The 27,555-nt window shown below is 41.0% G+C and overlaps 1 protein-coding gene across 4 annotated transcripts; it reads right to left on the reverse strand.

Moving 5' to 3' along the window:
• Positions 1 to 150: 150 nt before the first annotated feature.
• BIVM (basic, immunoglobulin-like variable motif containing) lies at positions 151 to 27,351 on the reverse strand. Of its 4 annotated transcripts, XM_082675379.1 has the most exons (11): positions 26,993 to 27,351; positions 23,529 to 24,129; positions 17,215 to 17,344; positions 13,468 to 13,563; positions 13,069 to 13,173; positions 12,756 to 12,850; positions 5,712 to 5,844; positions 3,721 to 3,807; positions 2,675 to 2,771; positions 1,733 to 1,821; positions 151 to 445 (listed from the first exon to the last, which is right to left on the reverse strand). In XM_082675379.1, the coding sequence occupies exons 2-11, from the start codon at positions 24,004 to 24,006 to the stop codon at positions 397 to 399; spliced, it is 1,359 nt and encodes a 452-aa protein (XP_082531505.1). In that variant the 5' UTR covers positions 24,007 to 24,129; positions 26,993 to 27,351; the 3' UTR covers positions 151 to 396. The 4 variants fall into 4 exon arrangements, with proteins under 4 accessions (XP_082531505.1, XP_082531504.1, XP_082531502.1 ...); XM_082675378.1 differs by having other exon boundaries at positions 151 to 1,821; positions 3,721 to 3,804; XM_082675376.1 differs by having other exon boundaries at positions 151 to 1,821.
• Between the last annotated feature and the right edge of the window lie 204 nt (positions 27,352 to 27,555).

Consider the following 27,555-nt stretch of genomic DNA (forward strand, 5'->3'; position numbering starts at 1 on the left):
GATAGAAGATGTTTCTTGTACTACTTACACAGAATTGACAAATTGTCATGTACTTCAAACAAGATTATAAGGGTACTCCCTTCTTAAAACAAAGGTTCAAAACATTCTCATGATTAAAAGTAGAAAACAAAACTTTATTGATGAAAACTTCTTAAAAGTTCCAGTATGAAGTAACAAAATCAACAACCTACAAATCTTTCAGTCCTTTGCATTTCAAGCAAAATATTCTCTTCAGAAAAATGCCCATTTCATAATATATATCCCCTTCTGTAGGCTAGGCATGTCTGAGTGGATAAATGGATATAAAATTCAAAAGAGAAGAAAATGAAAATATTTTAAAAAATAAAAATCTGAACCTTCTCCTTGAGGTGTATTACGATGTGGTTACCAACATATTCAGCACCTTGTAATAATCAAGTTACTGATTTGAGTCCCAGAACAGCCCCTGAAATGAAAGAACAAGAGATCCTAGTTGTTTGTGAGTCACAGGTTGGCAGCAGAAGAAAAACTGACAGCAACTGGAGAGGAGCTTAAATACATGAAATCCACACTTTCTGAACTATTTCACACTCACTTCAAGCAGCTAATTGTCTACATGTTTTTAAAAAGGAAAGAGCTCAGAGTCTGGAATACGGATAGTTGCCCTCTGAGTGATGGGGTATTCCTAACGTGTCCTTAATTCTGTTATCAACATATGACGCCATACTGGGGGACCAGTCAAATATCAGATCTCATCTCACAGGTTACCTTGGGTATAGAAACTTCAGATGCCACTTGTTCTTTTACTCTACCCCTAAAGCAAGGTTTATTGTAGACTTATGAGTCTTTCAAGACCTAAAGTTCTTGTCAGCATTTGACAGCAACATACCAAGAAAGTCAAGAGTACCTGAATCGATGCACTAAGTCACCCATCTGCACCAATAGAAAAGATCAGTATCTTGAGTCTTTTCTCTTTTGCCTCTTTATTGAGAATCCTGAGAAAGTTGATCAGGAAAAAAATGAGGCAGGCAAGATACCACTACAAGTAAAAGAATTTCTAGACTCACTAAGTCATTTTAAATGAGCTTTAACCGCTAGAGAAAAACTAGAAATCAACAGCCCCAATTTTGGGGGGCAGATACTTAGTACCTTACATTTTGAGCTTGGGAACAAAACTGCAACAAATATCTGGGGGTCAAGTCATAAGAAATCACTTCATGCGTAAGTATTTCAAATCGTGATGCTATTGAGTGAAATTGTGTTTGATTTGTTTATGTGTAATTTTATTGGACTTTGTGAAACTGCCCAGAATGTTTATATACTCTTAACTTTTAAAAGGACAAAAAAACTCTGTGCTTATCTGTTTATATACCGGAAATCACCCATCATAATCATATACAAGCTTATTTACTGGAGAAACTACAAGGTTATGTGTTGTACCACAAGATATGTTCCTATTTAATAAAGACTTAAGATCTTGTACTGCCTTAATGCAGTCCTGTATAGACCAGCTGCGTGAATAACACAAGTCGTCAGTACGCAGCATGGTCAGTCATTCCCATCGTAATCACTGTAACCCTGGTAACCACTGTTCCTTCTCTCATGGATACTTGACATCTTTTTCCATGTCAAGTCCTGATGGAAACTAGCGCTAAAAGACCGGCCCAGACGCCCATGCTGCTTCTTGGAGATATTGTCCTCACTCTCAGATTTGGCAATTCCCTGGGCATGTGTTGAAGGTTGTGATTCTTGCCTAATGGTTCCAAATGGAAAGTTCCAAAGGCCAAATCTTTGCCAGTTAAGTCTCTGGAACGCTATGATGCAATGCAAATTTCCTCCAACCTGAGGAAAAAAAAAAATGTTGGGTTCAGAAAATGATAGGAAATTAATTATACTAACATGTGGGTTCCCATGAATTCCCTTATTTTTCCCCCTTCACCTGCATCAAAACAGTGCTGATCCTTTGATTCATAATCAGATCACATTATCCTGCATCTTTCCTGACCAGCTGCCTTTACAAAAATATAACAATGCCCACAGGAGGCAAAACCCCTTCCCCCCATATGCCTGTCTACCACTCACACACGCTGTACCCGCCCAAGTTGACTACTCCAAACACCAAGATCATTCCTCTTCCTCTCCCTCCTACGCATTCTTCATATGATAGTAGGATAATATGGATGGGATGTCTACTCAATCCACAGAACATACCATTCCCTGAGAACCACCCCCAGCAGCCTTGTTGGTACACAGGGTTCTGCCCCATGGCCACAGTTAATCGCCCTGGGAGTGAACACCTGACCCAAGCTGGGCCAAGTCTACAGAACTGGGCTGGAGGCATGCCAGTCTTAGTCTCGACCGTTCATCTGAAAGGGAGACCTAAGTTGAAAGACGATCTTCGGGAAGTAAATAGACAAATAGACAGCTAAGAACAACACAACTCCCAAGAGAATAAGACAGACTAGCTCCCTGGCCCCTGCTAACATTCTCTTGCGTGGTACCAGTTCCCCCTGAATCCAGGCTAGACTTCTTAACCTTTCCTTTTAAAGATACCCCTGTGTCCTTAAAGTAATTTTCACTTTTCTGTCTAAAATGGTCTGAACTGGGTTTCTGTTATTTACAACTTAGAGTACTGGGTAAAATAACTGCATTTTGGCCAGTTGAGAAATACTTCGAAATACAGTGGTGTTCTTACCTTCTTTGTTTTTCGATACTGCAGACCCCTCTCTAAGTGCCGGATATCTAGATATTCTGGATTTTGAGTGTTTAGATCAGTAACAATATCCGCCCACCTATTGTTAAGGAAGGATAAAGCACGGTTTTCTTTAAGTTCAAAATACTATTGTAATGGAACTTGTCACATGAGCAATTTGCTACAAAAGCACCATGGCAATAATTCTCTTATCACAGGATTGTTGCATCCAATAAGCTTTCATAAATCCTTGTTTTTATGACAATTCTGTTTATCCAACTATTGCCAAGGTTAAAAATGGTTACTCTGCATATGAAATAACTATATATCAGTCTGTTAGATGACATTCTGCAGGGTAACATAGAAACATTCGATATTTCCTTTTTAATTGGAGTCAAGTACATTTTCAAAAGATGTATAAGTTAATATGTCTTTACTCACAAACAACATGATTGATTGTATAGAAAATCCAAAGCAATTTGTAACTGCTTTGGATTGCAAAACTATTACTAAAACCAATAAGTGAATTTGGTAAAGATGCAAGATTTAAGGCCTATATAGAAAAATCCATTGTATTTTTGTACACTAACAGAAAATAATTGGGAAATGAAATGTTTTAAAAATCAATTTGCAAGAATAATATTTAATATCTTGTAATAACCTATAATGGGAAATAATCTGAAAAAAAAAATATATATATATAACTGAATCATTTTGCAGTACACCCAAAACTAACACAACATTGTAAATCAACTATACTTCAATTAAATAAATTTACAATAGCATCAAAAAATATACACACTTAGGGAAAATTTTAACAAAATACATATAAAACTCTATGCTAAAAATACAAAACATTGCTGAAAGAAGTTAAAGCTCTAATTAAGCGGAGATAGAGTCTCTGTTCATAATGGGAAGACTCCATATTGTTCAGATGTAATTCTCCCCAAACTAAACTATGGATTCTGTAGATTCTACTCTAATCAAAATTCCAACAGGCTTTTTAGCAGAAATTGAAAAAAGGGGGGAGAAGGAAGGAGTTAACATACTTTTTGCAGTGAATAGCAGGATGTTTTCTACTTGATTCTCCAATTAAGATCCAATATTCTACTTCTTGTGGTGAGAGGGGGCCCCTGCTAAATAAAAAATACATTCACAGTAAGCTTCATAAGTCATTCACCTCCTTGAAAATACTGCTTCAATTATACACTGATAAAAGATACACTGAAGTTTATGCCTAGATAGCAGTCACCAACACTAGAATAGATATTGGAGTTTAGGCTTGAACAAATATCTGAAGGCCATTAAAGAGAAAGCATAAATTAAATTTAGGTTTAGAGGGCTTCCCTGGTGGCGCAGTGGTTGAGAGTCCGCTTGCCGATGCAGGGGACACGGGTTCGTGCCCCGGTCCGGGAAGATCCCACATGCGGCGGAGCTGCTGGGCCCCTGAGCCATGGCCGCTGAGCCTGCGCATCCGGAGCCTGTGCTCCACAACGGGAGAGGCCACAACAGTGAGAGGCCCGCACACCGAAAAAAAAAATTTAGGTTTAGATCCCCTCTTACAAAATATAGGGCTAAAAATCCACCTCTCAGCATTTAGGAGGAAAAAAAAAAAATCCTAGCATGCTACCCACCAGTACCCTTAAGCTACACTTCTTCTTTCAGTGTGCATTCAAAAAGTTTCAAAAGGCATCCTAAAAATAAAACCCTAAAGCAGCAATACACCTGTAGAACTTTTAAACATACTGACACCCTAACCCCACCCCTGGAAACTCTAATTCAAGTAGGTGTAGGGTGGAGCACAGGGAAGTATTTACACAGCTGTAAAAGCATCTCAGGTGGTTCTTAGGTTCAGGCAGAGGTGAAGAGCTCTCCTCTAAAGGGGGCCAAGTAGGAGTACCTACTTCTTCACGTTTTACATTTGACAGGTGTCTGGAGTAAGGTGAAGTTGCAGGATCAAACTATAGAAAAAAACCACAATAAACCCCACAGCCAGAGAGATGAATAGGACACTTCAGCATCTGGAGAGACACCGTGGTTTTTCTCTTGCTTCTCGTTCACAAAAATACAACGTCCAGCTTCCCCACCCAAAGGCCACATGGCCTCCAGCCTCAAAGAACACATCCTACCCCAGATGACCAAGCCACGTTCTCCCAGCCTGACCTTCAGCCCTCGCTGAGAAAGCAATGCTGCCTGTTCTCCTTCTCATTCACCAATGCCACCCACCCAGATAGAACAAACCAGAACTCAGCTGGGTGAGGATAACTGTGCTTATCAATCAACACTTCTACCCAGAGTACTCATGGCTTCTGTTTTCAACATTCTCAAATAGGACACTTCTTCCTCTGCTTTCAACTACCCTGGCATTATCTCAACCCATCAAAAAGAAAACTTGCTAAGGAGGAAAAAAAGTATTAACATTCAGCCACCCTCTCTTATTTACAGGCTCTCTCTTCTAAAACAATACAAGTTTACCTGGAAGTAGACATACATAGTTAATAAAATAGAAACTTTGGATCAACAAAGGAACAAATATAACCATTAGGGTAACATGGTTCCTGATATTAGAAATAAAAATTGGCTGCAGCCTTCCTGGTAGACAGGACAAAAGGGGAACCCTGATAAATTTCATGTTATTCACCACAAGAAACGAAATGCTTTTTAATGTACTCAGTTGCAACAGTCTTCTTGACACTAGATTCCACAGTACATTTTCCCTGTGGGATCCTGGATGAGATCACTGAGACATAATATGTAAAGTCCTTTGCAGCCATTTTATAATAAACATAAAAGTGATTTTTCAAATGGCTTTCTCTTTTCATGACTCTAACAATAGTATCTAAGTGGATAATGTAAAAGCACAATTAACCAAACAATTCTGCAGAAGATTAAGCTACTATGTTTAAAAGACTAGTCTCAGTTGATGTAAGGAAAGCAAATCATGAAGTCTTCCAATGTCTAATCAACCAAATATTTCTTAAATGCTTTCTACAATATATTTTCCTGGTGGAGTATCCACATAAAATACAGAAATGCTTACCTGAATGCTTTATTAGCTTTAACAGGGGTTGCTTCAAAGCCAATTGGACAGAAATAATGATTTTGACAATGGTAGATATAAGCTAACGATTCATCTTTCAATCCATGAGTTAATTTCGACAAGGCCCCAGAAGCTACAAAAAACAAAAACAAACCAACTGAGGGACCATAAAGCACTCTCTATGCTTTATACAAACAACTAGTTAAGGACTCAAAGACAGAAAAGATATTACTTGGAACACATGGACGTTGCTGGGGAAAAACAATGAAAAGCTATCTAAAGGTTAAAAAATAATTAATGGATTTCAGTTTTACCCTTTAGACTGAAATTCAGGCAACCTGAATAGCAAACTAAAAAGCTGAAAGTCCTTGCTTACCCAAACCTTCAAATAGCATACATGCTTGTCTACAAAATTTAATTACCATGTAAAACCTAATACCTAGTGTATATAGCAATTGTCTCAACTCCTCTGGTTGTACACATCTGTCACTTGAAATTTCTGAGTAAGCATGCCCATTATAAGCATGTTTGTTTATAAGCTTTGTACATACACTACTGTACTAATATGTCTTTATAAAAGATACACAAAAAGTAGACATTTTTAATTAGATTAAAATATAAACATTCTAATACATTCTTCCCGTACCACAATGATCACCTTGCAGCTGCCATAATGCGGACATCCAAACCTGAAGACCACTGAGGTATATGGATAAATATAAACTCCAAACAAGTTCCAAAAATGAAAACTTTTCCCCACTAACACACACTTCAATCCCTTCTACAGAAGTCACACAAACCAGAGGAAAGACTTTCACAAGCCAAGTGATAAGAACATCTTAAGAGACGGGCTGGTAGTACCACAGCATCCTCTTAATAACTGCTTCTCCTTGTATATTTCCCATGGCTGCATATATTACTTATGAAGTAATTTCAAAAGTATTACCATAAGAAACGAGTTTTCACCAGCACTAAATACTTAAAGCCATTAACTGAGGTTTCATTAACTTGCATCTCCTGGAAGACACTAAATTATTCATGAACAAATAGCCCATTAAAACTGGAAATCCTAAAAATGGTTTAAGTCGATGAAAGCTTGCAAGTTATGGTTTTTCTGATTGACTTTCTGGCCACTGAAATAGCTGAAGACCAAAAATGGCAGGTCAACGGCTGCAGAAGAGCCAAGGAGGCGGGACCCCGCCCCAACTTCTGCAGATACACACAATTTGTGAGTTCCAAGGAGACAGTAATATTTCTGTCTTTAACTCTTTCTCCAAGGTTTCAGCTCGGCCTTCCCCACAGATATTTACTTCATGGCATACCGCCAGAGCATACCTGCACACAAGGCAATCTGTTCTACTAAAATCTCTATTTCATAAGGATAAATAGGTCTTTCTGCTGTTTGGGGTTAATTTCCCCAGATGAGTTAAAAACTGACATCCAAGGGCAGCTCTAAATGAAGAATGATAAGACCTAAAATTCAGAAGATGGTCAATATTTCATTTCCGTAGTTGAACTTGATTGTAGAGATGTTTCAGGATAGTAAGCGAATGTAAATAGATTTAGACTCCTCATAAATTCAGTAAATACTAAAGATGTTTATACACATAAGTGGTTTAGAAAGAACTCTTGAAATCTTTTTAAAATTGTGAAAATGCCAAGTAAAAAGTTATCCGAAATAACTAAAACTTTTTAATGAAAGAACTTTATTGTAACTTCCTAATGGAAATTTTTAAGTATTTCACACTTTCCTCCTTAAGTCAAATGTAACACGAAACAGCTGGTTACTGTGATTATGAATAGTAGTCACATAAATATACTAGAATATATTCAGGGGCAAATGAGATAGTTATGAACATTTGCTCTCATTAATATTCACAGTATTTCATCTGCTACAAATACTCTATGACCAAGTCCTAGTTTTCTAGAGGACAGAGGTGGTGTTTCTTCTTTGGCGTAATTATCATGCTCCTCAAGAATGTTTCTTCTTCTTACTTCAGGGTTACATGACAACATTCTGATGGATTTAGATTAGGAATCAGCGAACTTTTTCCTAAAGGGCCAGTTAGTAAATGTTGGAGGTTTGTGGATCATGGGCACATGCACATGGGCACATGGGCACATGCACACTACTCAACTCTGCCACTGTAGCTGAAAGCAGCCACAGACAAAAGCAGCCAAAGGCCATGTGTAAGCAAATGGATATGTCTCTGTGCCAATAAAACTTTATTCACAAAATGGGCTGCCGGCTCACGGGCTGTTGTTTGCAGACCTCTAATTTAGATCAATAATTTTCAAACATATTTTGAGATGGAATCCCTTCTGCAAGGGAAATTTACATGCCAGCCCAGTCCATAACAGGGATCAAAGCAGAGTTGCTGTGGCCAAAGAGGAGGTATAGGGAATCTAGGTGCCCATCCCTTGCCCCCCACCAGCCTGAGGCAAACTCAATTGAGCACAGATTGAAATTTGCGCACTGAATTTCCTATCAATGGAAGGAAATTCCTATCTGAATTTCCTATCAATGGAAGACCACACTCTTTATAAAGAAGCTGAATAGCATCTCTTTAGGAAGACTACAGCAGTAGTTCTCAAACTAGAGCACAAAGGGCTTGTTAAATAACAGATTGCTGGTACCTACCCCCTCGGTAACTGATGCAGTAGGTCTGGGGTGGGGACCAAGAATTTGCGTGTCTAACAAGTTATCAGGTGATGATGATATTCATCCAGGGGCCACATTTTGAGAGTCACTGGTCTAAGATTAAGAGGAAAATTTCATTTAACTCAACTCAGGAAGTAAATTATGAGCATCTACTAACTACAACAGCAACCATAGGGAAACAAAAGATAAGGAATGCACAGTACCTCAAGCTGCCCTCGTAAAACAAGTAACTTTGGTATAGGGTGGAAAAGGACAGTGCCACAAAAAAAGGGTGTAATTCAAAGGAGAAAGCGCACATCAGGTTTGAGGAACCAAGAAGGGGGCGGCATCCAAGACAGAACATAATCAAGTGGCAGCATTTCAACAATCCAGACAGAGGAAAGAGCATGAGGAGAAAACAAAACCACTGCAGGGGGGGGATGGAATCAGGGAACAGCGTGCAGCCCAGTTCAGAATGTAGGGCACGATAGTGTGGAGAGGCCTACGGTAGGGCAGCCCCCAGAACTTCAGGATAAGGTCAGAAAAAGATCACCCTCTGAAATAAAAGACAGTAAAGACAATATTTAATACATTAAGCTAGTCATCCAAGAAAGTGATTCTATTTAGGAGAAGACATATAAATGTGTTACAGATGGAAGCTAAATTCAGAACGATGTTGAGTCTAGACCAGAGTATATCGAAAAATCTGAAACTTAAGAGACAAAGCAACCACTACCAAACGCAGAGCCATGATGTGCATGGTGTAGAGAAAGCAGAACAAACTAGAATTATCCAGACTGCTGTACTGTGAAGAACAGTATATGTCCTGAGCGGCCGAGAGAATCCTGGTGCTTTTGATAGTGTATTTCTCACTCTCAGTTAATATATTAACATTCTAACATTTTTTGAGCTTGTTGAGTACAAGTCAGTTTTGTAAAGCCTTATCATCTATAGAAGAACTCCAGAGAACTCTAAAAGAACTCATTAGGATGTATTTTTATACCCTCAAAGACAAGGACCAGATTCTGTAACCCAGCAACATAGTATCATCTTGCAAGGCTCCTACTCCCTTGACATCTTTTAAATCCAACTGGTACATGGAGGACAGCAGGGAAAGACCAATCTGTTCTTGCCTGGAATGATGATAAGGAGTTTACGCTTTAAGCAAGCACTAGAGAGCTCCCAAAGTAAAAAGGGATATATTAGCACCACACGTCGAAAAAATTTATCCAGGCTTGTGTCTAATATGAACTGGAGAAAACCAGAGGACAAGGAAAACAGAATATGAACGCACAGTCCACCCAAGATGCATTAAGACACTGTAGTTAACTGGTAGCAATGGCCAGGGTGTGGGTATACATGAGTTATGTCAGGATAGGGCAGAGGTAGATATTCTTGGCTAAGCAAATATAAGAAGTTACAGTATCTACCAGAAGAATAAAAATGAAATACATGAATATTAGTGTAATTTTCAAGCTAGGTATTAAAAACAAATGAATCTAGACATCCTTGGTAGCTAAGTGAACCAACAGTTTGAAGTTACTCAAATAATAATAATAAAATAATAATAATACAATAATAGGAAGTGAATAATAAGTGAACCAATAGTTTGGAGCTAACATTGGCAACTTCTGGCACAAATTTTTATTATGAGTAATTACATCTCTAAAGAAAATACTTCAACTCATATTCATAGTCAAATCTGTTAATTCTGTCTTTATTCCAGGAGTGAGCTCAGTTTACATTTCCTGAAGGCCCACTGGAAATAAGCATGTCAATCAGCAAATAGGGAGTTACGAAAGAAGCGTAGTCCCCAGGAAAACTTAAAGCCTGTTGAGGGAAACAGGCCTGATATTCCTTAAAAAAAATCTAAACAACAACAACAAAAGATACAAAGTATTTTTTTTAATGCACACTATCAACTAGCAATGGTTTTCACTACTGAATATCCCAGAGACAAATGAGAAAAGCATATCTCTACAACTCTTTCTTCTACAATGAGAGGGAACAGAAAAGACTTCTGCTTGACACAGGCAATACTCTCCCAACTCTGAACACAATCAGAAGTCCCAGGGTCACACGTGCAAGGTCAGGAGGCATCAAAGGGCTATTGAGGGCACTCCCTACAGTCAAGGAGATGGGCAGACACGTTAAAAAGATGCAATGTAATATAAGGCTGCACACTTCAAATGCTAAACAACAGATGCAAACAATCAGAACTACAGGAATTAAGAGAAATCCGAGCATCAGAGATAAGGCAGGGCTTGCAAGGGACCACTGATTCTTGAAGCGGAAGACAAGAATATTCCAAGGGGGAAGCAGATCAAATATCCTTCAGGAAACACACATAGACAAAGAGACAGCGAGGAGTGAAGGGTTGTAATGGGGACGATGAACACAGGAATGAAACTGGGAAAATATAGTATTGAAATTTATTTAAAGAAATTACAGCAACCATTCCTTTCCCCTCCCAAAAAAGAGGGGGTGGGGGGAGAGAAGAGCTTGTTTATCCTATTACTCGAAGGAAAAACACTGAGGTATGTTGGAAAGTATATTCTTCCTTAGTTTCTAATTGCCTGATCAATTACGGAGAGAGATAGTGTTGACAGCCTCACTGGAAACAAACAAAAAAAAATTACACACCATATAAAGCCGCGCTTCCCACGAAGACAGGCCCCCTGCAAATGCACAGAGTTCAGTTAGGAAGAATAAAAGCTAACATTTATTGAGTCCTTACTCTGTGTCAAGCAAGGTGTCAAGTGTATTACAAATATGTCTCCTTTTATCTTCACAGTGACCCCATGGGGTGGCTCAGTGAGTGAGTGTTTACGTGCCTTGTTCAAGGTCACAAAACCAGTATGTGCAGAAACCAACATATGAACTCCAAGTTTGCCTGACTCACAACCAACTTGATAGACCTGCTAAAGGTCAACAGAAATATACCCTATTCTTTGTTCACTCCTTGATTTTGATAAACCATATACCCTCTCTGCTGACAGACTCCCTGCTTGACCAAACTTCAGTTAGGCATCTCTGAGCCCTCTCCTCAGCTAGGCTGGGATCTTGGGCTTCTGCGTCCATCCTTGCTGAATCCAGTTTTAGCAAAATTCCTGCTGAAATCAGTTTAGAGAGAATCCCCCCACCCTGAATAGCTGATCAGGGTCCTCACCCTTCACCCTTGGCCTGCCTGTTATAAGAATCCTGTTAGGCCAGTTTAGCAATATTCCCCACAGCCCCACCTTGATGTCTCCTCTTAATAACTTTCCATCCACGGAACCGCTCACTTTGGGAGTTGGCTACAAATTCCCAGCTGTCTTTGTTGTATTCAGAGTTGAGCCAGATCTCTCTCCCATATCCCAGTTCTGTGTTACAACAGTCTTCAGTAAAGTCTTCCTTACCCTTTTAACAAGTGTCAGAATAAAATTTTCAAGTATCAGAATAAAATTTTCTTTAAAATTTTCCTTAACACCATATTTATTGTAGGTTTCTGATTGTAAAGTCAAAAGATGACTGTGAAGGGGCTTCCCTGGTGGCGCAGTGGTTGAGAGTCCGCCTGCCAACACAGGGGACACGGGTTCGTGCCCCAGTCCAGGAAGATCCCACATGCCGCGGAGCGGCTGGGCCCATGAGCCATGGCCGCTGAGCCTGCGCGTCCGGAGCCTGCGTGTCTGGAGCCTGTGCTCCGCAACGGGAGAGGCCACAACAGTGAGAGGCCCGCGTACCACAAAAAAAAAAAAAGAAAAAGAAAAAGATGACTGTGAAATTTTAAAAATGGAAATTGTCAAATAATTCAAATTATTTAACTAGCGCATAACTAAAACAATCCTTAGGATCGACTCCAAAACTCTCTGTTATAATCAAGACCCTTCTAAAATAGAACTTTGTCCCTTTCATAGTCCATTGTCCTGTTGTTATATGTTATTATGCAGGTCTGACATCAAATATTCTAAAATCCTTGCATTCCCTTTTAGGAAGAGGAACTGCAAATTCCAAGCCGCTTCCTGAAAGGGTTTTAGTAGCAGGCAAGTAAGCACATGCGCACATGCGCGCGCGCGCGCGCGCGCACGCGCACACACACACACACACACACACACACACACACGAACACCATGGACCCAAACAATACAATGTGTTAAAGTAGTGTTTATGACATGCCTTGAATCTTTTAAAAGTTTTTCATGCAAAGATGAAAAGAGTTAAAATATTGAACTGTATATTGAAAAGTGGCCTACATATTACTATTATCTATTATGGTTTCCCCTTGGATAAAGAGTGATAGACTGTATTTCGTATTTATATCATGTGCCATGAATCAAAACCAATCTTCAAGATGGATCCTAAAGTGTGTGTGTGTGTGTGTGTGTGTGTGTGTGTGTGTGTAAATCTTCTATATGTTTACTTACCAGTTTCTCCAGCTGTTTTATTCTTCCCATGAGGCTTATATAGAACATACGAGCATCCTTTTACGTGGAAGTGGTCGTTAATTTGTCTAAACCATCTGAAAATAACAAGAAGACTCGCTCATAGCAACAGTTCCATAAGAAAGAAGGCACTATTCCAATTCCAGAGAAATTCGGGCAGAGTCCAAGTCTGGCATATCTACCAGAGGTTGGGCCCAAACAGCTGGATGCATGGTTTACTATCAATGCACATCTACAGCATTATTATTTTGCAGAACTAGAAATAAGGTATTGCTTCTAAGAGAGGGCTTCGTACCTCATAAGTGTCGTATTTCCAGTGAAAGGGCCGAACCTAATATCCTCAAACGGGGGTTGAAAACCCAAAATATGTAAAGCTTCTTCTTGGGTGATAGCTGGAAGACTACGAAAGAAATATTGCCTTTCATTTCACAGTTCCAATCATATGCAAATATAACCTGTCTCAGTGTTACTGTGTCTGTCTGATTTGCAAACAATTTTAGTAGTATTTTTCATTTTTATTTTATCAAAAATAATGCAGGCACATATTTTTAGCTAAAAGGCTTAAAACAAAATACGGCAGTTTTTCCCCAATTTATGAAAAATCTGTTCTTAAAAATCTTCCATTATAGAAAAAGCAACACCAAATAACTTTTGAATTTGGAGTTCAGGGATACCACTAAATTAACATACTTACTTTCCAGCTCCCATTGTGCTATATAAGAAATTCCAACAAGAAATTAATGAGGAGATACCACAAGAAGTCTTATACTGTGGTCGGCTTATGCAGTACCTGAGAAAATAAAAGACTGTTTTCACTTGAATGAATACAAAATATGCATACAGAAATAGAACACTCATGGCAACTGAGTGTGTTACATAATGAAAACTTTGATCATTTAAACCACCAATGTAAAATCTTTATTCATTTATTTTCATATTTATTCAACACATTATAAATGCATAATGACAATAAATGATATATTTTAAGAATGATGGCTAAGTATGACTAACTATTAGTTAAAGTGGATGTTACCCAAGCCAATGGAAAAAAATTAAAGATATATAAATTTAGACACCAACAATTAAAATTTCGATGTAAACTCCTAGTTGAGCTACACATATGATTATTTGCAACTTCAGTTGTAGTTCTTTATACAGTCTGGATATTAACCCCTTATCAGATATGTGATCTGCAAATGTTTTCTCCCACCTTGTAGGTTGCCTTTTCACTTTGTTGATTATTTCCTTTGACGCACAGAAGTGTTTAAGTTTGATGTAGTCCCATTGGTTTATTTTTTCTTTTGTTACCTGTGCTTTTGGCATCATACCCCAGACATCACTGCCAAATCCAATGTCATGAAGCTCTTCCCCTATGTTTTCTTCTAGGAGTTTTATAGTTTTAGGTCCTACATTTATGTCTTTAATCAATTTTGAGTTATTTTTTGTGTATGATGTGAAGAAAAGGTCTTAAAATACCTTTTAAGAGGTCTTTTAAGGTATCCCTCATTCTTTCACATGTGGGTATCCACTTTTCCCAGCACCATCTTCTGAAGAGACAGTGCCTTCCTCATCCTGTGGTCTGAGCACCCTTGCAGAAGATTATTTGCCTGTTTACAGGAATGTCTATTTCTGAGCTCTATTCTGTTCCACTGGTCTATATGCCTGTCTTTATGCCAGTACCACACTGTCTTAGTTACTGTAGCTTTGTAATGTGTTTTGAAATCAGGAAGTGTGTGGCCTGTGTTGCCCTCCTGCAATCACCACCTTCCCTGTAATTCACTAGAGAAAGTGTCCTCAGCTGGTATCTAGGGGATAAGCTGGAACCTTGGTGGCAATCAGCACAATGTTTCCTTCTGCAACCTTCTCTGCATTTCTGTAGTGCTAATCTGGATCTCCACAAAGAACTCAGATTCTTCCCCACTGAATCAACGGCTCATACCCTTAGATCTAACCAAAGAGTCACCAAACAGTTTGGGGTCATCCATGAACTTTAAAGAAACCTGCATTGTTTGAGGCCAGCAGTAATCTGTGAGTTCTTGGCGTCTCCTTTCTGTTAGTCCAGAATGCACAGGATTTGAAAAATATATTAGAGCCTATGGTTTGGGGATGATGCTATTTCTTTGCTTCATGGAAGATAGAGGTTTCCACATTTTTCATTTTGCTGTTATTGTTTACATGGGTTTGAGGGAAGGAGTGGAGTAAAAAGACCTTACTCTGTCATATTTCAATCTCCCTCTTCCATCTGAAACACTTCTTCACAAATCCTTGGGATCAACCCTAGGCACTTATAAGATTTTTCACATTTTTTCATCAATCCAAAATTGTTTACTGGTCTTATTCATGACCAGTTCAAAACTTTTACCGACATTCTACTATCTTCTGTGGGTCTTTCCATTCAATCTCTAATCTTGTAATATACTCTGGGAAATAAGCTTGTGATCCTGGTAACTTTTCCCCCTCGGTTATTTCTCCTATCTGTCCTTCCTCATCCAAGTCTTTATGTCCTCACATATTATACTATTAAATATAATTACTCATATATGTGGTTATAACAAATCTTAAGTCTAAGGGATTCAGAGCAAAATGCACAAAGCCTCACTCCAAAAAAACTGAAATTAATGTTTTTGATTTGTGTCTCTTCTCCAATACACTCTACATACTAACTATTGATACTAACAATTTATCTTTGTAAAATATCCTTTTGTTAAGAAATCATCAATGGCTTATCTCTACTCCAGAAAAAAAAATCTAAATCCTTAGCCTGATATCCAAGAACTAGATCGTGACGTGTGTTACAAAGAAAGAACAAGGGGACTTCCCTGGTGGCGCAGTGGTTAAGAATCCGCCTGCCGATGCAGGGGACACGGGTTCAAGCCCTGCTCCAGGAAGATCCCACATGCAGCAGAGCAACTAAGCCTGTGCCCACAACTACTGAGCCTGCGCTCTACAGCCCATGAGCCACAACTACTGAGCCCATGTGCCACAACTACTGAAGCCCGCGTGCCTAGAGCTTGTGCTCTGCAACAAGAGAAGCCGCTGCAATGAGAAGCCCGCGCACTGCAACAAAGAGCAGCCCCTGCTCACCACAACTTGAGAAAGCCTGCGTGCAGCAGTGAAGACCCAACACAGCCAAAATTTAATTAATTTAAAAAAAAGAAAGAAAGAAAGAACATGGACTTTGGAGTCCAACTCTCTTCAGTTTCAATATCACACCTGTGTATTTGCTATGTGACGCTGAGTAAGTTTCTTAGCTTCTCTGAGCCTCGCTCCAGACAGGCTGATCTACTCTTCATTACCAACCTGCCAGACACTTTCCCACCATCTGTTCAAAGACCTTTAGACCCTCCATCCCCTCAGATTTCCTCTCTTAAGACCCAGCTCCTCAGTGAAGCCTTTCAGTGATCATTACCGCCTCTCAAATTGGTTGTTTATTCCCACCCATCATCTGACAAATTTCCTGAGATATTTTACATTTTCCACTGTTCTCAACTAGATTGGAGAACAAACAACCATGTTGTACATCTCTGTATTCTCAGCCCACAGTAAATGGTCCAATATTTATTAAATAAGTGAAAAAAATCTAATATTTCTAAAGGCTCACACAAAAGAATTTTTAAAACCTCAAATTATAGATCAGTAATATTTAAAAGCTATCACAAATTAAACATCTTTTTCTTTAGAATAGGAACTGTACGTTAAGGTCACCAAATGGCCCTGGTTGGTAAGTGCAAGATCTTCTTGTTAAAAGAATTCCAGTTAGTAAAGGCAGAAGAAATGACAGAATTTTGAAATTGCACCATTTTATAATAGGATTCAGGCAGGGGTCATCAATGGGTCTGGCTGAAACCACGAGGTGAAACGTTGATGGTTACCTAGATGTTAACCCAATGACACCATCACCCCACTGATTACTTGGTGGTTCCAGAAGAAAAAAGGGAACTTGCCAATGTGGGCTAAGGCTGTTGCCACCTCCTTAATCCAGTAATCACTCTTAGGATCTCTAATATCAGATGACCAGACACCATGTACCTTCTGATGGGATATCAGGATGAAGGCCACAGGGCCACCTAGGCAGTATTCTTGCCCAAAATGTTCAACCAGAATCTTATCAAGTCTTTATATCTAACTTCCGGTTTATAAGGACTGAGATTATATGAGTAATTTAGACCACCAGCAGGAAAGAAATCACACAGATTGGGGAAGAATCAGATGGGGAATGTTCTAGTTCAGAAGAGATTTATGGGCCACAACAAGCAAACACAGTATGTGGTTCACGGTGGGTCCCACTCTGAACAACCAAGTGTGAAGACATTTTTGGAAAAATCTGGGAAATCTGAATTTAGCCTGGAAATGAGATGCGAAGGAAATATTGTTAACTTCATTAGGTATGACAATGGTACTGTGGTTAGGTAAAAAAAAAAGGTCAATTTTTAGAGATTACCATCGTCTGAGGTCTAATACTTTCCGCTGCTTAATATCTTCAAGAGGAGAATACTGAGGCCACTCCCTTTGATGTCTTCTTCCTTTCTTGTCTGAAGTTTTTTTCTTGGAAATTTGCTTCTTTCCATTGCCTAGAATACAAGAGTATAAAATGAAGTCAAATGAAGTAAGATGCCAAGGCAATACAATTAATTATGTAACAAAATATAAAAGTAACTAGGTCTGAAAATGCTATTTGCAAACATATTGAAGAAATACATGTACCTTCAAGAATACATCCCTGCCTTAAAGAGAGGCAGAGAGAATAAAAACACATTTAAACAACCATGAATGTTATTTCCTATCAGGTTCTTATATTCCAATTTCCGAGCTAGTTACTTAGCTAGTAAAATAATCAATCACAAAATGTTTTGCCACATCTAGAAAATAAAATTACCAACAGTAAAATATTTAACTAGACCACTTTCCAGAAAATGAAACCTTTCTATAAAACAATAAAGCCACATTAATGTAACTCTGTTGAGAAAGTAAAAGCAGTAGATCCAGTAATCCGATGATGTGATATTTAAAAATAATTCCAGGCCTACAGAGACCACAAAATGGATTAAGAATGATGCACATGGGCTTCCCTGGTGGCGCAGTGGTTGAGAGTCCACCTGCCGATGCAGGGGACACGGGTTCGTGCCCCGGTCCGGGAAGATCCCACATGCCGCGGAGCGGCTGGGCCCGTGAGCCATGGCCGCTGAGCCTGCGCGTCCGGAGCCTGTGCTCCGCAACGGGAGAGGCCACAACAGGGAGAGGTCCGCGTACCGCAAAAAAAAATAAAAATAAAAAGAATGATGCACATAAGTACATTATTAAAATGCAACTTTAGCACCAGGAGCCAGAATGGAAAACAAAGTCTCCTTTCTGTGTGCAAGTATGTACACATGTGTGGGCACGTGCACACACACACACATCACACACATTCTCCAAAAGACACAGGGGGAGGGGAAATTGGGAGCCACACAAAAGGGGAGGCAAAAATGAAAGTGAGACTTTACACTCTTTAATTTTTATACTTTTTTATTTCCATCTAATTGATCGCCCAGTCAAAAAATTATATAAATTAAAATATTATTAAATAAACTCCAAGCCTCATTTCACTAAAACACCATTAACATTTCAGATAGCTACGTGCACTTTAAAGTCTCTCACACATATCATATTTTAAACAAAATAAATCTGTTACAAAAATTAAATAAAAGCTAATATTTCATTTTTATGAGTTAGTCATAAATTATAAAACATAGATTATATAGATATATGCCTAGAAAACAAACATGGAAAAGGATCCATTTTATTCATTCTACAGTGAAACAATTTAGCGCCCAAAACCAGCTGGAACCAACAAGGACTTACTGTATAGCACATAGAACTATATTTAATATTTTGTAATAACTTATTAAGGGAAAAGAATCTGAAAAAATATATATATATACACACATATGTATAACTGAATCACTGTGCTGTACACCTGAAACTAGCATGACATAGTAAATCAACTATACTCCAACTTTTAAAAATACATTTTAAAAAACCCAGCTGGACCTCAGAAACTGTTGTTACACAGGGAATTTCTCTAATTTTTGTAAAATGGCGTAATATTGAACACTAGAAAAATCAAGAAACAAGGATTTTTCCCCCTTCCCTTTAGTTATTCTTCCTAAGTCTTCACAGAAACGCAAAGTTTCTCCCAGAGCTGAACAACCCCTGGCAAACATGAGCAAAATCTCATTCTGACAGATTTCTTTCACTAATAAAATAAATCTTAGTGGGTGAGAAGATGGAAAATCTACTTTCCACCATTCCTTGAGATGTCTTCACTGTCCAATCGTGACTTAATTCCCTAAGGAGTTTTCCAGCCACTTAGATTTTTAGTGGCTAATGAAGCACGGTAACCTGTGACCTCAGCAGCTCATAGGGTCATCTGTACCCACCTGCAGTCCTCAAAGACTCACCTGAGCCTGCCCTCTGTTCTCTCCTAGCTTACTCCCATGAACCCTGGGATAAAAAAAAGTATATATGGTCTATATGAACATCCTTCATGACATCTCCACACTGCCAAAGAGAGAGCTGGTCCCACAGGCAAAATTCCAGTCAATTTGAGGAAGGAAGCTCTGTCAAAGTGGAAGCCACATTTGAGAGGGGAGCATAAAAGAGCAATGCCTGAACATTTCTATCTCCCCATCATGTCAACTCCACTAACCATTGTCCACTGCCCCTTGTTATTGCCATATTCCTTCTTCCATCCCTCACCCTGCTTACAACATACCCATTTAGCTCCCAAACCAAAAATACACACACACACACACATATCCACCAGACTGGCTTTTAGAGAAAGGTACCAGGATAGCAAATACAATTAGAATACTCACCATCTTTTTGACTTAAATAACCACAGGACAGAGTTCCAGGCAATTACCGTCATTAGAACGTGAGGTTGGGGGGATCCCAGAAATCGGGCCAGAGAAGGGAAGAAGCCAAATTTGACCCAAATCTTAGGCTGACCCTTGAACTGTGCATGCACAGAGCAGAGCCCAAACAGTACAGCTAAGGCTAAAAGAATTGAACTGAGATTTGAGATGTCCTCAGAGGACAGAATTTGCAGCTTTAGTCCAACCAAATTAATTGCTGCTAAAATTTTAAAAACAAACAAACAAATAAAACACTCTTTGGGGGACTATATCAGAATCCAAAATCACCATAACATTTCCACCATCCTGAATACAATCCAAAAGTACTGAACATGTGAGAAAACTGAAATATGTGACACATTCTCAAGAAAAAAGATAAGACCAACTCTGACATGACCAGCAGCTTAAGATTTTAAAGTGGGTATTATAACTATGCTCTATGAGATGGACAAGGTGCTCTAGCAATGAATGAAAAGATAGCAAACCCAAGAAACTATTTTTTTAAATGTAAATTCTAGAACTAAAGTAAACAATATCTGAAATAAACAATCCACTGAATATACTTGACAGCTATCTTTAAGAGACAAACTTTAAATATAAAAAGACACGGTTTGAAAATAAATGGACAGGGCTTCCCTGGTGGCGCAGGGGTTAAGAATCCGCCTGCCAATGCAGGGGACATGGGTTCAAGCCCTGGTCCGGGAAGATCCCACATGCCACGGAGCAGCTAGGCCCGTGAGCCACAACTACCGAGCCTGCGCTCTAGAGCCCGCGAGTCACAACTACTGAGCCCACGAGCCACAACTACTTAAGCCCACGTGCCTAGAGCCCGTGCTTCACAAGAGAAACCACCGCAATGAGAAGCCTGTGCACCGCAACGAAGAGTAGCCCCCGCTCACCGCAACTAGAGAAAGCCCACGTGCAGCAACGAAGATCCAACACAGTCAAAAATAATAAATAAATTAAATAAATAAATTTCTAAAAAAAGAAAATAAACAGACGGAAAAAGATAGACCATGCAAACATTAGTCAAAAGAAAGCTGGAATAGCTATATTAATATCAAACAAAGTAGCTTTCAGAACAAGAAATATTGCCAGGAATAATGTGGGATGTTTCATAATGAGAAAAGGGTTAATTCATCAAGAAGAAATAAAAATCATAAATGCATGTGCACCTTATAACAAGGCTTCAGATTACATGAAACAAAAATCAACACAATTAAATGGAGAAAAGACAGCTCCACAATCATAGTTGGAGACTTTTAACACTTTACGACTTTAAGACTTTAATTGCTTTTCAGCAATTGTTAGAACAAGACAAAAATTAAGTAGCAACATAGAAAATATGAGCAACATTTTCAAACACTTTGATCCAGTAAATATCTTTAGAACACGACACCCCACAACTCCAGAATGCACCTTCTTTTCAGGTGCACGGGGAACATTCAGCAACAGAGACCATATGCTGCCTCGGGAAACAAGTCTCAGTACATTTAAAAAGACTGTGAGCTTAGCACAGGGAGCTATACCCAATACTTTGTAATGACCTATAAGGGAAAAGAATCTGAAAAAGAATATATATATATATATATATATATATATATATATATTCAGATTTTATATATATATATACATATATATATATGAATCACTGTGCTGTACATCTGAAACTAACACCACATTGTAAATTAACTATACTTCAATTAAAAAATAAAACAAGACTGAGGTCATATGTCCTCTGGAACTAAATTAGAAATCAGTACTTAGAAAAACCCTAAATACCTGGAGATAACATAGCATACTTCTAAACAATCATGTATCAAAGAAGAAATAACAAAGGAAATTAGAAAATACTTCAAATTAAATGACAATAAAAATAAAGTGTGTTAAAATTTGTGGACTGCAGCTAAAACAGTACTGAGTGAGCAATTTAGAGCATTAAATACTTCAGTAGAAAAGTCTTGAATCAAGAGGTTAGAAAATGCAGAATAAATAAACCCAAAGTAAGTAGGAGGAATGAAATAATAAAGATCATAAATCAATGAAATAGAAAACAGACAATTCAGAAAATTAGCAAGCTAAAGCTGATTATTTGCAAAAGACAAACAAAACTGATAAACACCCAGGTAGGAAAAAAAGAACATAAACTACCAGCATCAGGTATGAAAAAGGAGTTATCACTAAAGACCGTACAGGTGTTAGAGGGAGAAAACAGACTGTTAGAAACAACTTTACGTCAACACCTTGATAACGTAGATGAAACGGACAAACTAAACTTTGACAGAATTGATGGGAATCAAGACAACTCCATAATCATAATTAGAGATTTTTAATACCCCTCTGAAAACCCCTCAAAAAACAGGAAGAGAGAATACTTCCAAACATGTCTTAGGAGACCTGCACAGACATTATGAAAAAAAAATTATAGACCGATCACGCACAAATAGAGACATAAAGTGAAATCCCTGGACACCACGAGAATTACAAATTTACATAACATTCTGTAAAACCAGTTGATTTGGCAAATGAATGAGTAGACAGAGGTTTTACAAAACGATCAGAGAAGCCTAGAAGTAAAGTACACACCTGACTTCTGCCTCTTTGTAGCTGTGCAGTTGTGCCCAAGCAACGTATCCCCTCTATGCCTCCATTTCTTCACCCATAAAATGAAGACAACAGTACCTACCTCACAAAATTCCTGTCTTACTGTGAGTTCAAAAGAAAAAAGTGAAGAGCATTAGTATCTGCTCCAGAACCACCACATTGTAATTGTGAAGGTTGTACACTACACCCTCTTAAACTGGGCAGTGCACAACCTACTCAGTGGTACCTGGAGACCCTGTTGAGTGTTCAAAAATTTTTAACAACAGAAAAGCCAAAATGTTATGTAGTAAAAAAGAAAACTATGGGCTTCCCTGGTGGCGCAGTGGTTGAGAGTCCGCCTGCCGATGCTGGGGACACAGGTTCGTGCCCCGGTCTGGGAGGATCCCACATGCCACGGAGCGGCTGGGCCCGTGAGCCATGGCCGTTGAGCCTGCGGGTCCGGAGCCTGTGCTCTGCAGCGGGAGAGGCCACGGCAGTGAGAGGCCCGCATACCGCAAAAAAAAAAAAAGAAAGAAAGAAAAAGAAAACTAGATTTTTTTTTTTTTTTTTTTTTTTGGCTGCGTTGGGTCTTCGTTGCTGCGCACGGGCTTTCTCTAGTTGCCGAGAGCGGGGGCTACTCTAGGTTGCGGTGCGCGGGCTTCTCATTGCAGTGGCTTCTCTTGTTGTGGAGCACGAGCTCTAGGCACGCGGGCTTCAGTAGTTGTGGCACGTGGGCTCAGTAGTTGTGCCTCACAGGCTCTAGAGCGCAGGCTCAGTAGTTGTGGCGCACGGGCTTAGTTGCTCCGCGGCATGTGGCATCTTCCTGGACCAGGGCTCGAACCCGTGGCCCTTGCATTGGCAGGCAGATTCTTAACCACTGCGCCACCAGGGAAGCCCCAAAACTAGCTACTTAATTGAGAAATATGATTCATGTCACTGCAAAACCATGAAGTAGTATGTTATTCTAGGCACATCATTAACCATTACTAAACTACTGAGTACTTATCTATAATACTTGTGTTTTACAGCACTCTTAGATTTGTTCAAAGCTCTCAAAATGCAAAGGTTATGTTTGAAGTTTCCAGTGGCAACACATTAGTGAACTAAATGTCCTACGCCCAAGGTTATTTTTTTAACTATGTCAACAAACAACATGATAGCCATGTGCCTTGTTTGGTATCATAAAAAGAAAATCTGTCTGAAGGCAAGTTTAAACAAGATATATTGCTTGTTTTCTCCTTATTTTCACATGAGAACATCATGGCTCCTTCCTTACCTGATTTGTGTTTCAAATTCGTGGTCACTCCGTCAAATTCAGATTTGTCAATTTCCCACGCAAGAGGTAGCTTGCCCAGGCTGTTGGATAAGTTTTCCAAGCTATTTTCTTCATTGTAGATGATTTCCGATGTACTGGTCGGGATGCCAATGTATCTTGAGGAATTATTTCCAGCAGATAAAGAGGTACTATTGGGGAGGCAAGAAGAGCGGGCTGGATTTGGAGTTTTGTAGATTGAGGTCGCCTGGTTGAGAAAGGCATAGTCTGAACAGATGGCATAAATTTTCTCCCGAGTGTGGGTCACTGGACAGCTCCATGGATAATGACCATCTCCTTTGGGACCCAAGGGTTCTCCCGAGGCACGAGTGCAGAAAGATTGTACGGCACCTTGTAGATTCTCTTCGGGAGATCTTCTCTCAGATTTGCACTCACCATTTCCAGAATCATTTGTCCTTTCTGCTTCTGCAACGTTAGGCATTGAATGCAACTATAAAAGTTCTGTTATGAGGAAGAGGTTGCAACTCTTTCTATTTCTTGAAAAACAGCTGTGACAATTGTTTACAGCATTCTACAACAACGTGAGCGCTGCAAAAATGGACTCCTAAGAAAAGAGGGAAGAGAAAGAAAGATCAACAATCCACTAGACACTACAAAAACACTAAAAAATATTTTAAGTGTTTCATATGCCTTCATTCAATAAATATTTATTTTACAACTACTATATGCTTAAGTCATGATCACTGACCATCTGTCTTGTTAAAAATTATTTTAAAGTGATGCTTTAGGATAATAAAAAAGACAAGTAACTCAATTTAAAGATGGGAAAAATATCAGAATAGTCATTTCTCCAAAGACGGTGTAGAAATAGTCAAGAAGCACATAAAAAGATGTTTAGCATCAACAGACATCATGGAAATGCAGACCAAAACCACAATAAGGTACCACCTCACATTGACCAGGGTGACTCGAATCAAACAGATTAACAATAAGGATCAGACAGGATGTGGAGAAACTGGAACCCTCAAACACTGCTGGTGGGAATGCAAAATGGTCAAGTAACTTTGAAAAACATGTCCTTAAACACTATACGTAGAGTTACCATATGATCCAGCAATTTCACTCCTCGGTATATATCTAAGAGAAATGAAGACATATGTCCACAAAATGTTCATAGCAGCACTACTCGGAATAGCTAAAAAATGGAAACAATCCAATGCCCATCAATAGATGACTGGATAAATAAGATGTAGTCTATCCTCCACCTCACTCTCCTCTCCCCATGGACCACCTTTCCTTTCTCTGAATGCTGTCTACTCCTTCTTCTCCACCTTTATTTAGTTAATTCCCATTATCCTTCAGATGTCAGCTCAAATGTCACCTTCTAGGGGGATGATTTCTTTGCTCCTCCAACCAAGCCAGGTCACCCTGTACAGACTCGTACCTCATTCACAGGTCTTTACCAGGGTGCAATTCTACCTTGTGTGTTAGTGTGTTTACATGATGAATGTCTGTCTCCTGCAAGTCTGGTTTTCCTGCCTACTGTATCCCCAGGGCAATTTGTAGAAGTCTCATCAACAGATATTCTTAAGTCCCTGCACCATGCTGGGTATTACTGTAAGCCAGGGATTTGGAGCCTAGATTCAGAAGGCCACCAGGAGTGGCCTTAGCAATCAAGAGCTGGAGTTCTAGCCAAGGGCATTCTTTTTCTCCTTCCTGGCTCTCATCTGTGAGAACTGAGGTTCCCTAATCCAGTAAACGAGGTCATGCTGTATGAAGATTTACTAATAAAAGTGATTGCAGGACCTAAGCTCAATGACTTAATGATTTATTCATAAAATCATATCACAAGCAACAGAAGTACTGTTTAACTCTATGCAAAAAAAAATTTATAAAATGGCCAGCTTTAAATGCACCGCTGGAGTAACGATTTTTAAGTCCCTGGAAGGAACTGCTCTGTAAAATAAACATTTGTAAATCCAATGTTCATGGCCTGGGTTACACTCTCTTTTCTGGTTAGATTCTTAAATCCTTATTTTTAAGCATCAAGTTTGCTTAGAGAACTAAACATCTTAAAAAGTCTCTTCAGTAAAGCCTTCCACGTATGACAACTATTATGATCTGTATTCTGCACGGAAGGCCGCTTAGACGCAGGGGCAGGTAAGGACTTACTAAGGAGGACTTACTTATTGTCTTTATTACTAAGGAGAATAAGTAATATTCTTCTGAGAGCCAGCCGCACTAAGCCTCATTAGGTCTGATCTCGGTCCTTCCCCTCCAGACCCTTCCCCACGCCCTCCACGCCCCTTCCGCGGTCAGACCTGAGCCCCTTCCCAGGCAGAGGCGCCGGCTTCCGAAGGACACTGGGGGTCCTCCCGCACTCCGGCCAGCGTTGAGCCCAAGCTCCCGGGCAGGCGAGCGGAGGGCTCTCCGCCCTTCTCTGCGAAGCTCGCGGCGCCTGGAGGCCCCCAGGATGGAGGCGACAATCGCGCAGGCCCGTCCCCGCCGCGCGGAGCCGCTGTGTGCGGAGGCGGCGCGGGCGAAGAGGAAGGAACGCGGCTGCGCCCCCTGCCTGCGCCGCTCGGTGGTCCCAGCGCCTTCGAGGGCCGCGCGTCCCCGGGTCCCCGCAGCTAGGCCTCCGGGCCCCTCCTCCCGCCTTCCGCCCGGCGGGAAGCCGGAGTTCTCGGCGACGGGGAGCGGGCAGAGGCCGGCGGGGTGTCAGCCTCCTACCCGCCCGGGGGCCCGGGGACGCTCGCGTGCTCAGGGCGCCCGGGGGGGAATGGGACGCGGGCAGATCACTGCTCCCGGAAGAAGAGGGAGCCCCCGATTCGAACTTTTGAATGCACTAGTTGATAGCATTACTAATGACAATTGCCGAAAAGGAAACTAAAGAAAACCCCCGCCCAGGCCCGCTTTGGCTGGCGGTTCCACCGGCCCATCAGAGTTTGGGGGGTGCAGCTGAAAAGGTCGAGAGAAGGGGGGAAGGGAAGGAGGAGGCTCCCGGTACGATTTCGGAGCTGACCGTGACCCCTCCTGCGACCGCGCTGGCCCCGGGCGGGCGTGCAGGGGCAAGGGGACGGCCGCCGCGCGTTCCGGTCCCGGGCCCTGCCGAGCGTGGCGTGGAGATTGACGCCGGGCGGCAGCCACCGGTATCCCCGCGGCCCCTCCAAATCGGGCTTTGTTCCCGAGAGGACTCGTCCTTTCTCTCGCGGACCCTTCCCGCCACCCTGCGGCCCAGCTCTTCACCCCACTTCTTCCCCGGAGGACGGGTTCCCACGCACTGGCGTCCACTCGGATGGCCACCGGGCACCGGAGAGGCCAGGGCCCCCCGGCGCGCAGGCTGCGTTGGCGACGCAGAGAGCAGGTGGGCGGCAGCAGGCCTGGTCCGCGGCGCTCCAGTGCCCGGCGGAAGGCACAGCGCACAGTCGCCGGCGGCCACCTCGGCCCCTGCCCACAGCCCGATGTACCTCTGGCCTGTCCGGTGGGGTCGGGTCGCTGCGGCCGCAGCGGAGCCCGGCACCGGTCCCGGGTCACAGCTTCCAGCGCTCGGCCCGCGACGCGCCTCCGGTTACCCTGGGGCTGGCGTCTCTCGTCCCATCGGAGCGCGCGGGGACAGCGCCCTGATGGCTGTGCCGGGCGACCGATCGTCTGATATCATTGACAACACCTTCCTTTCATCGTGTTTTATACCTGCCCTCTGCACGTGCGGGGGACAGAGTGACAATTTTTTAAAAAATCTTAGCTGTGCCTCCAGGCCCACGTGCCCCTCTACTGGGCAGCTACTATTTATTTGTCCGCTGAAAGCGGTGACGGCAAAGTAAATAAGTGAGAGATGGTAAAACCTGGCGGGATTTCCGCTAGTCCTGTCGCGAACTACACGTCCCAGGAAGCCTTGGCGCCGGGACGCGTGTCCACTGCGCCATCCACTTGGAGGAGGCCTTACTCAGTCCGGGCGGACGCGCGGGCCAATCCCCTCGCGGTGCACCTTGGGCTGGAACCTGAGACGCGTTCGCCCTCAATGATGCTCCAG

Source organism: Grampus griseus (genome assembly GCF_964374135.1).
Source record: "Grampus griseus genome assembly, chromosome: 18".
In the NCBI taxonomy this organism is placed as follows: Eukaryota; Metazoa; Chordata; class Mammalia; order Artiodactyla; family Delphinidae; genus Grampus; species Grampus griseus.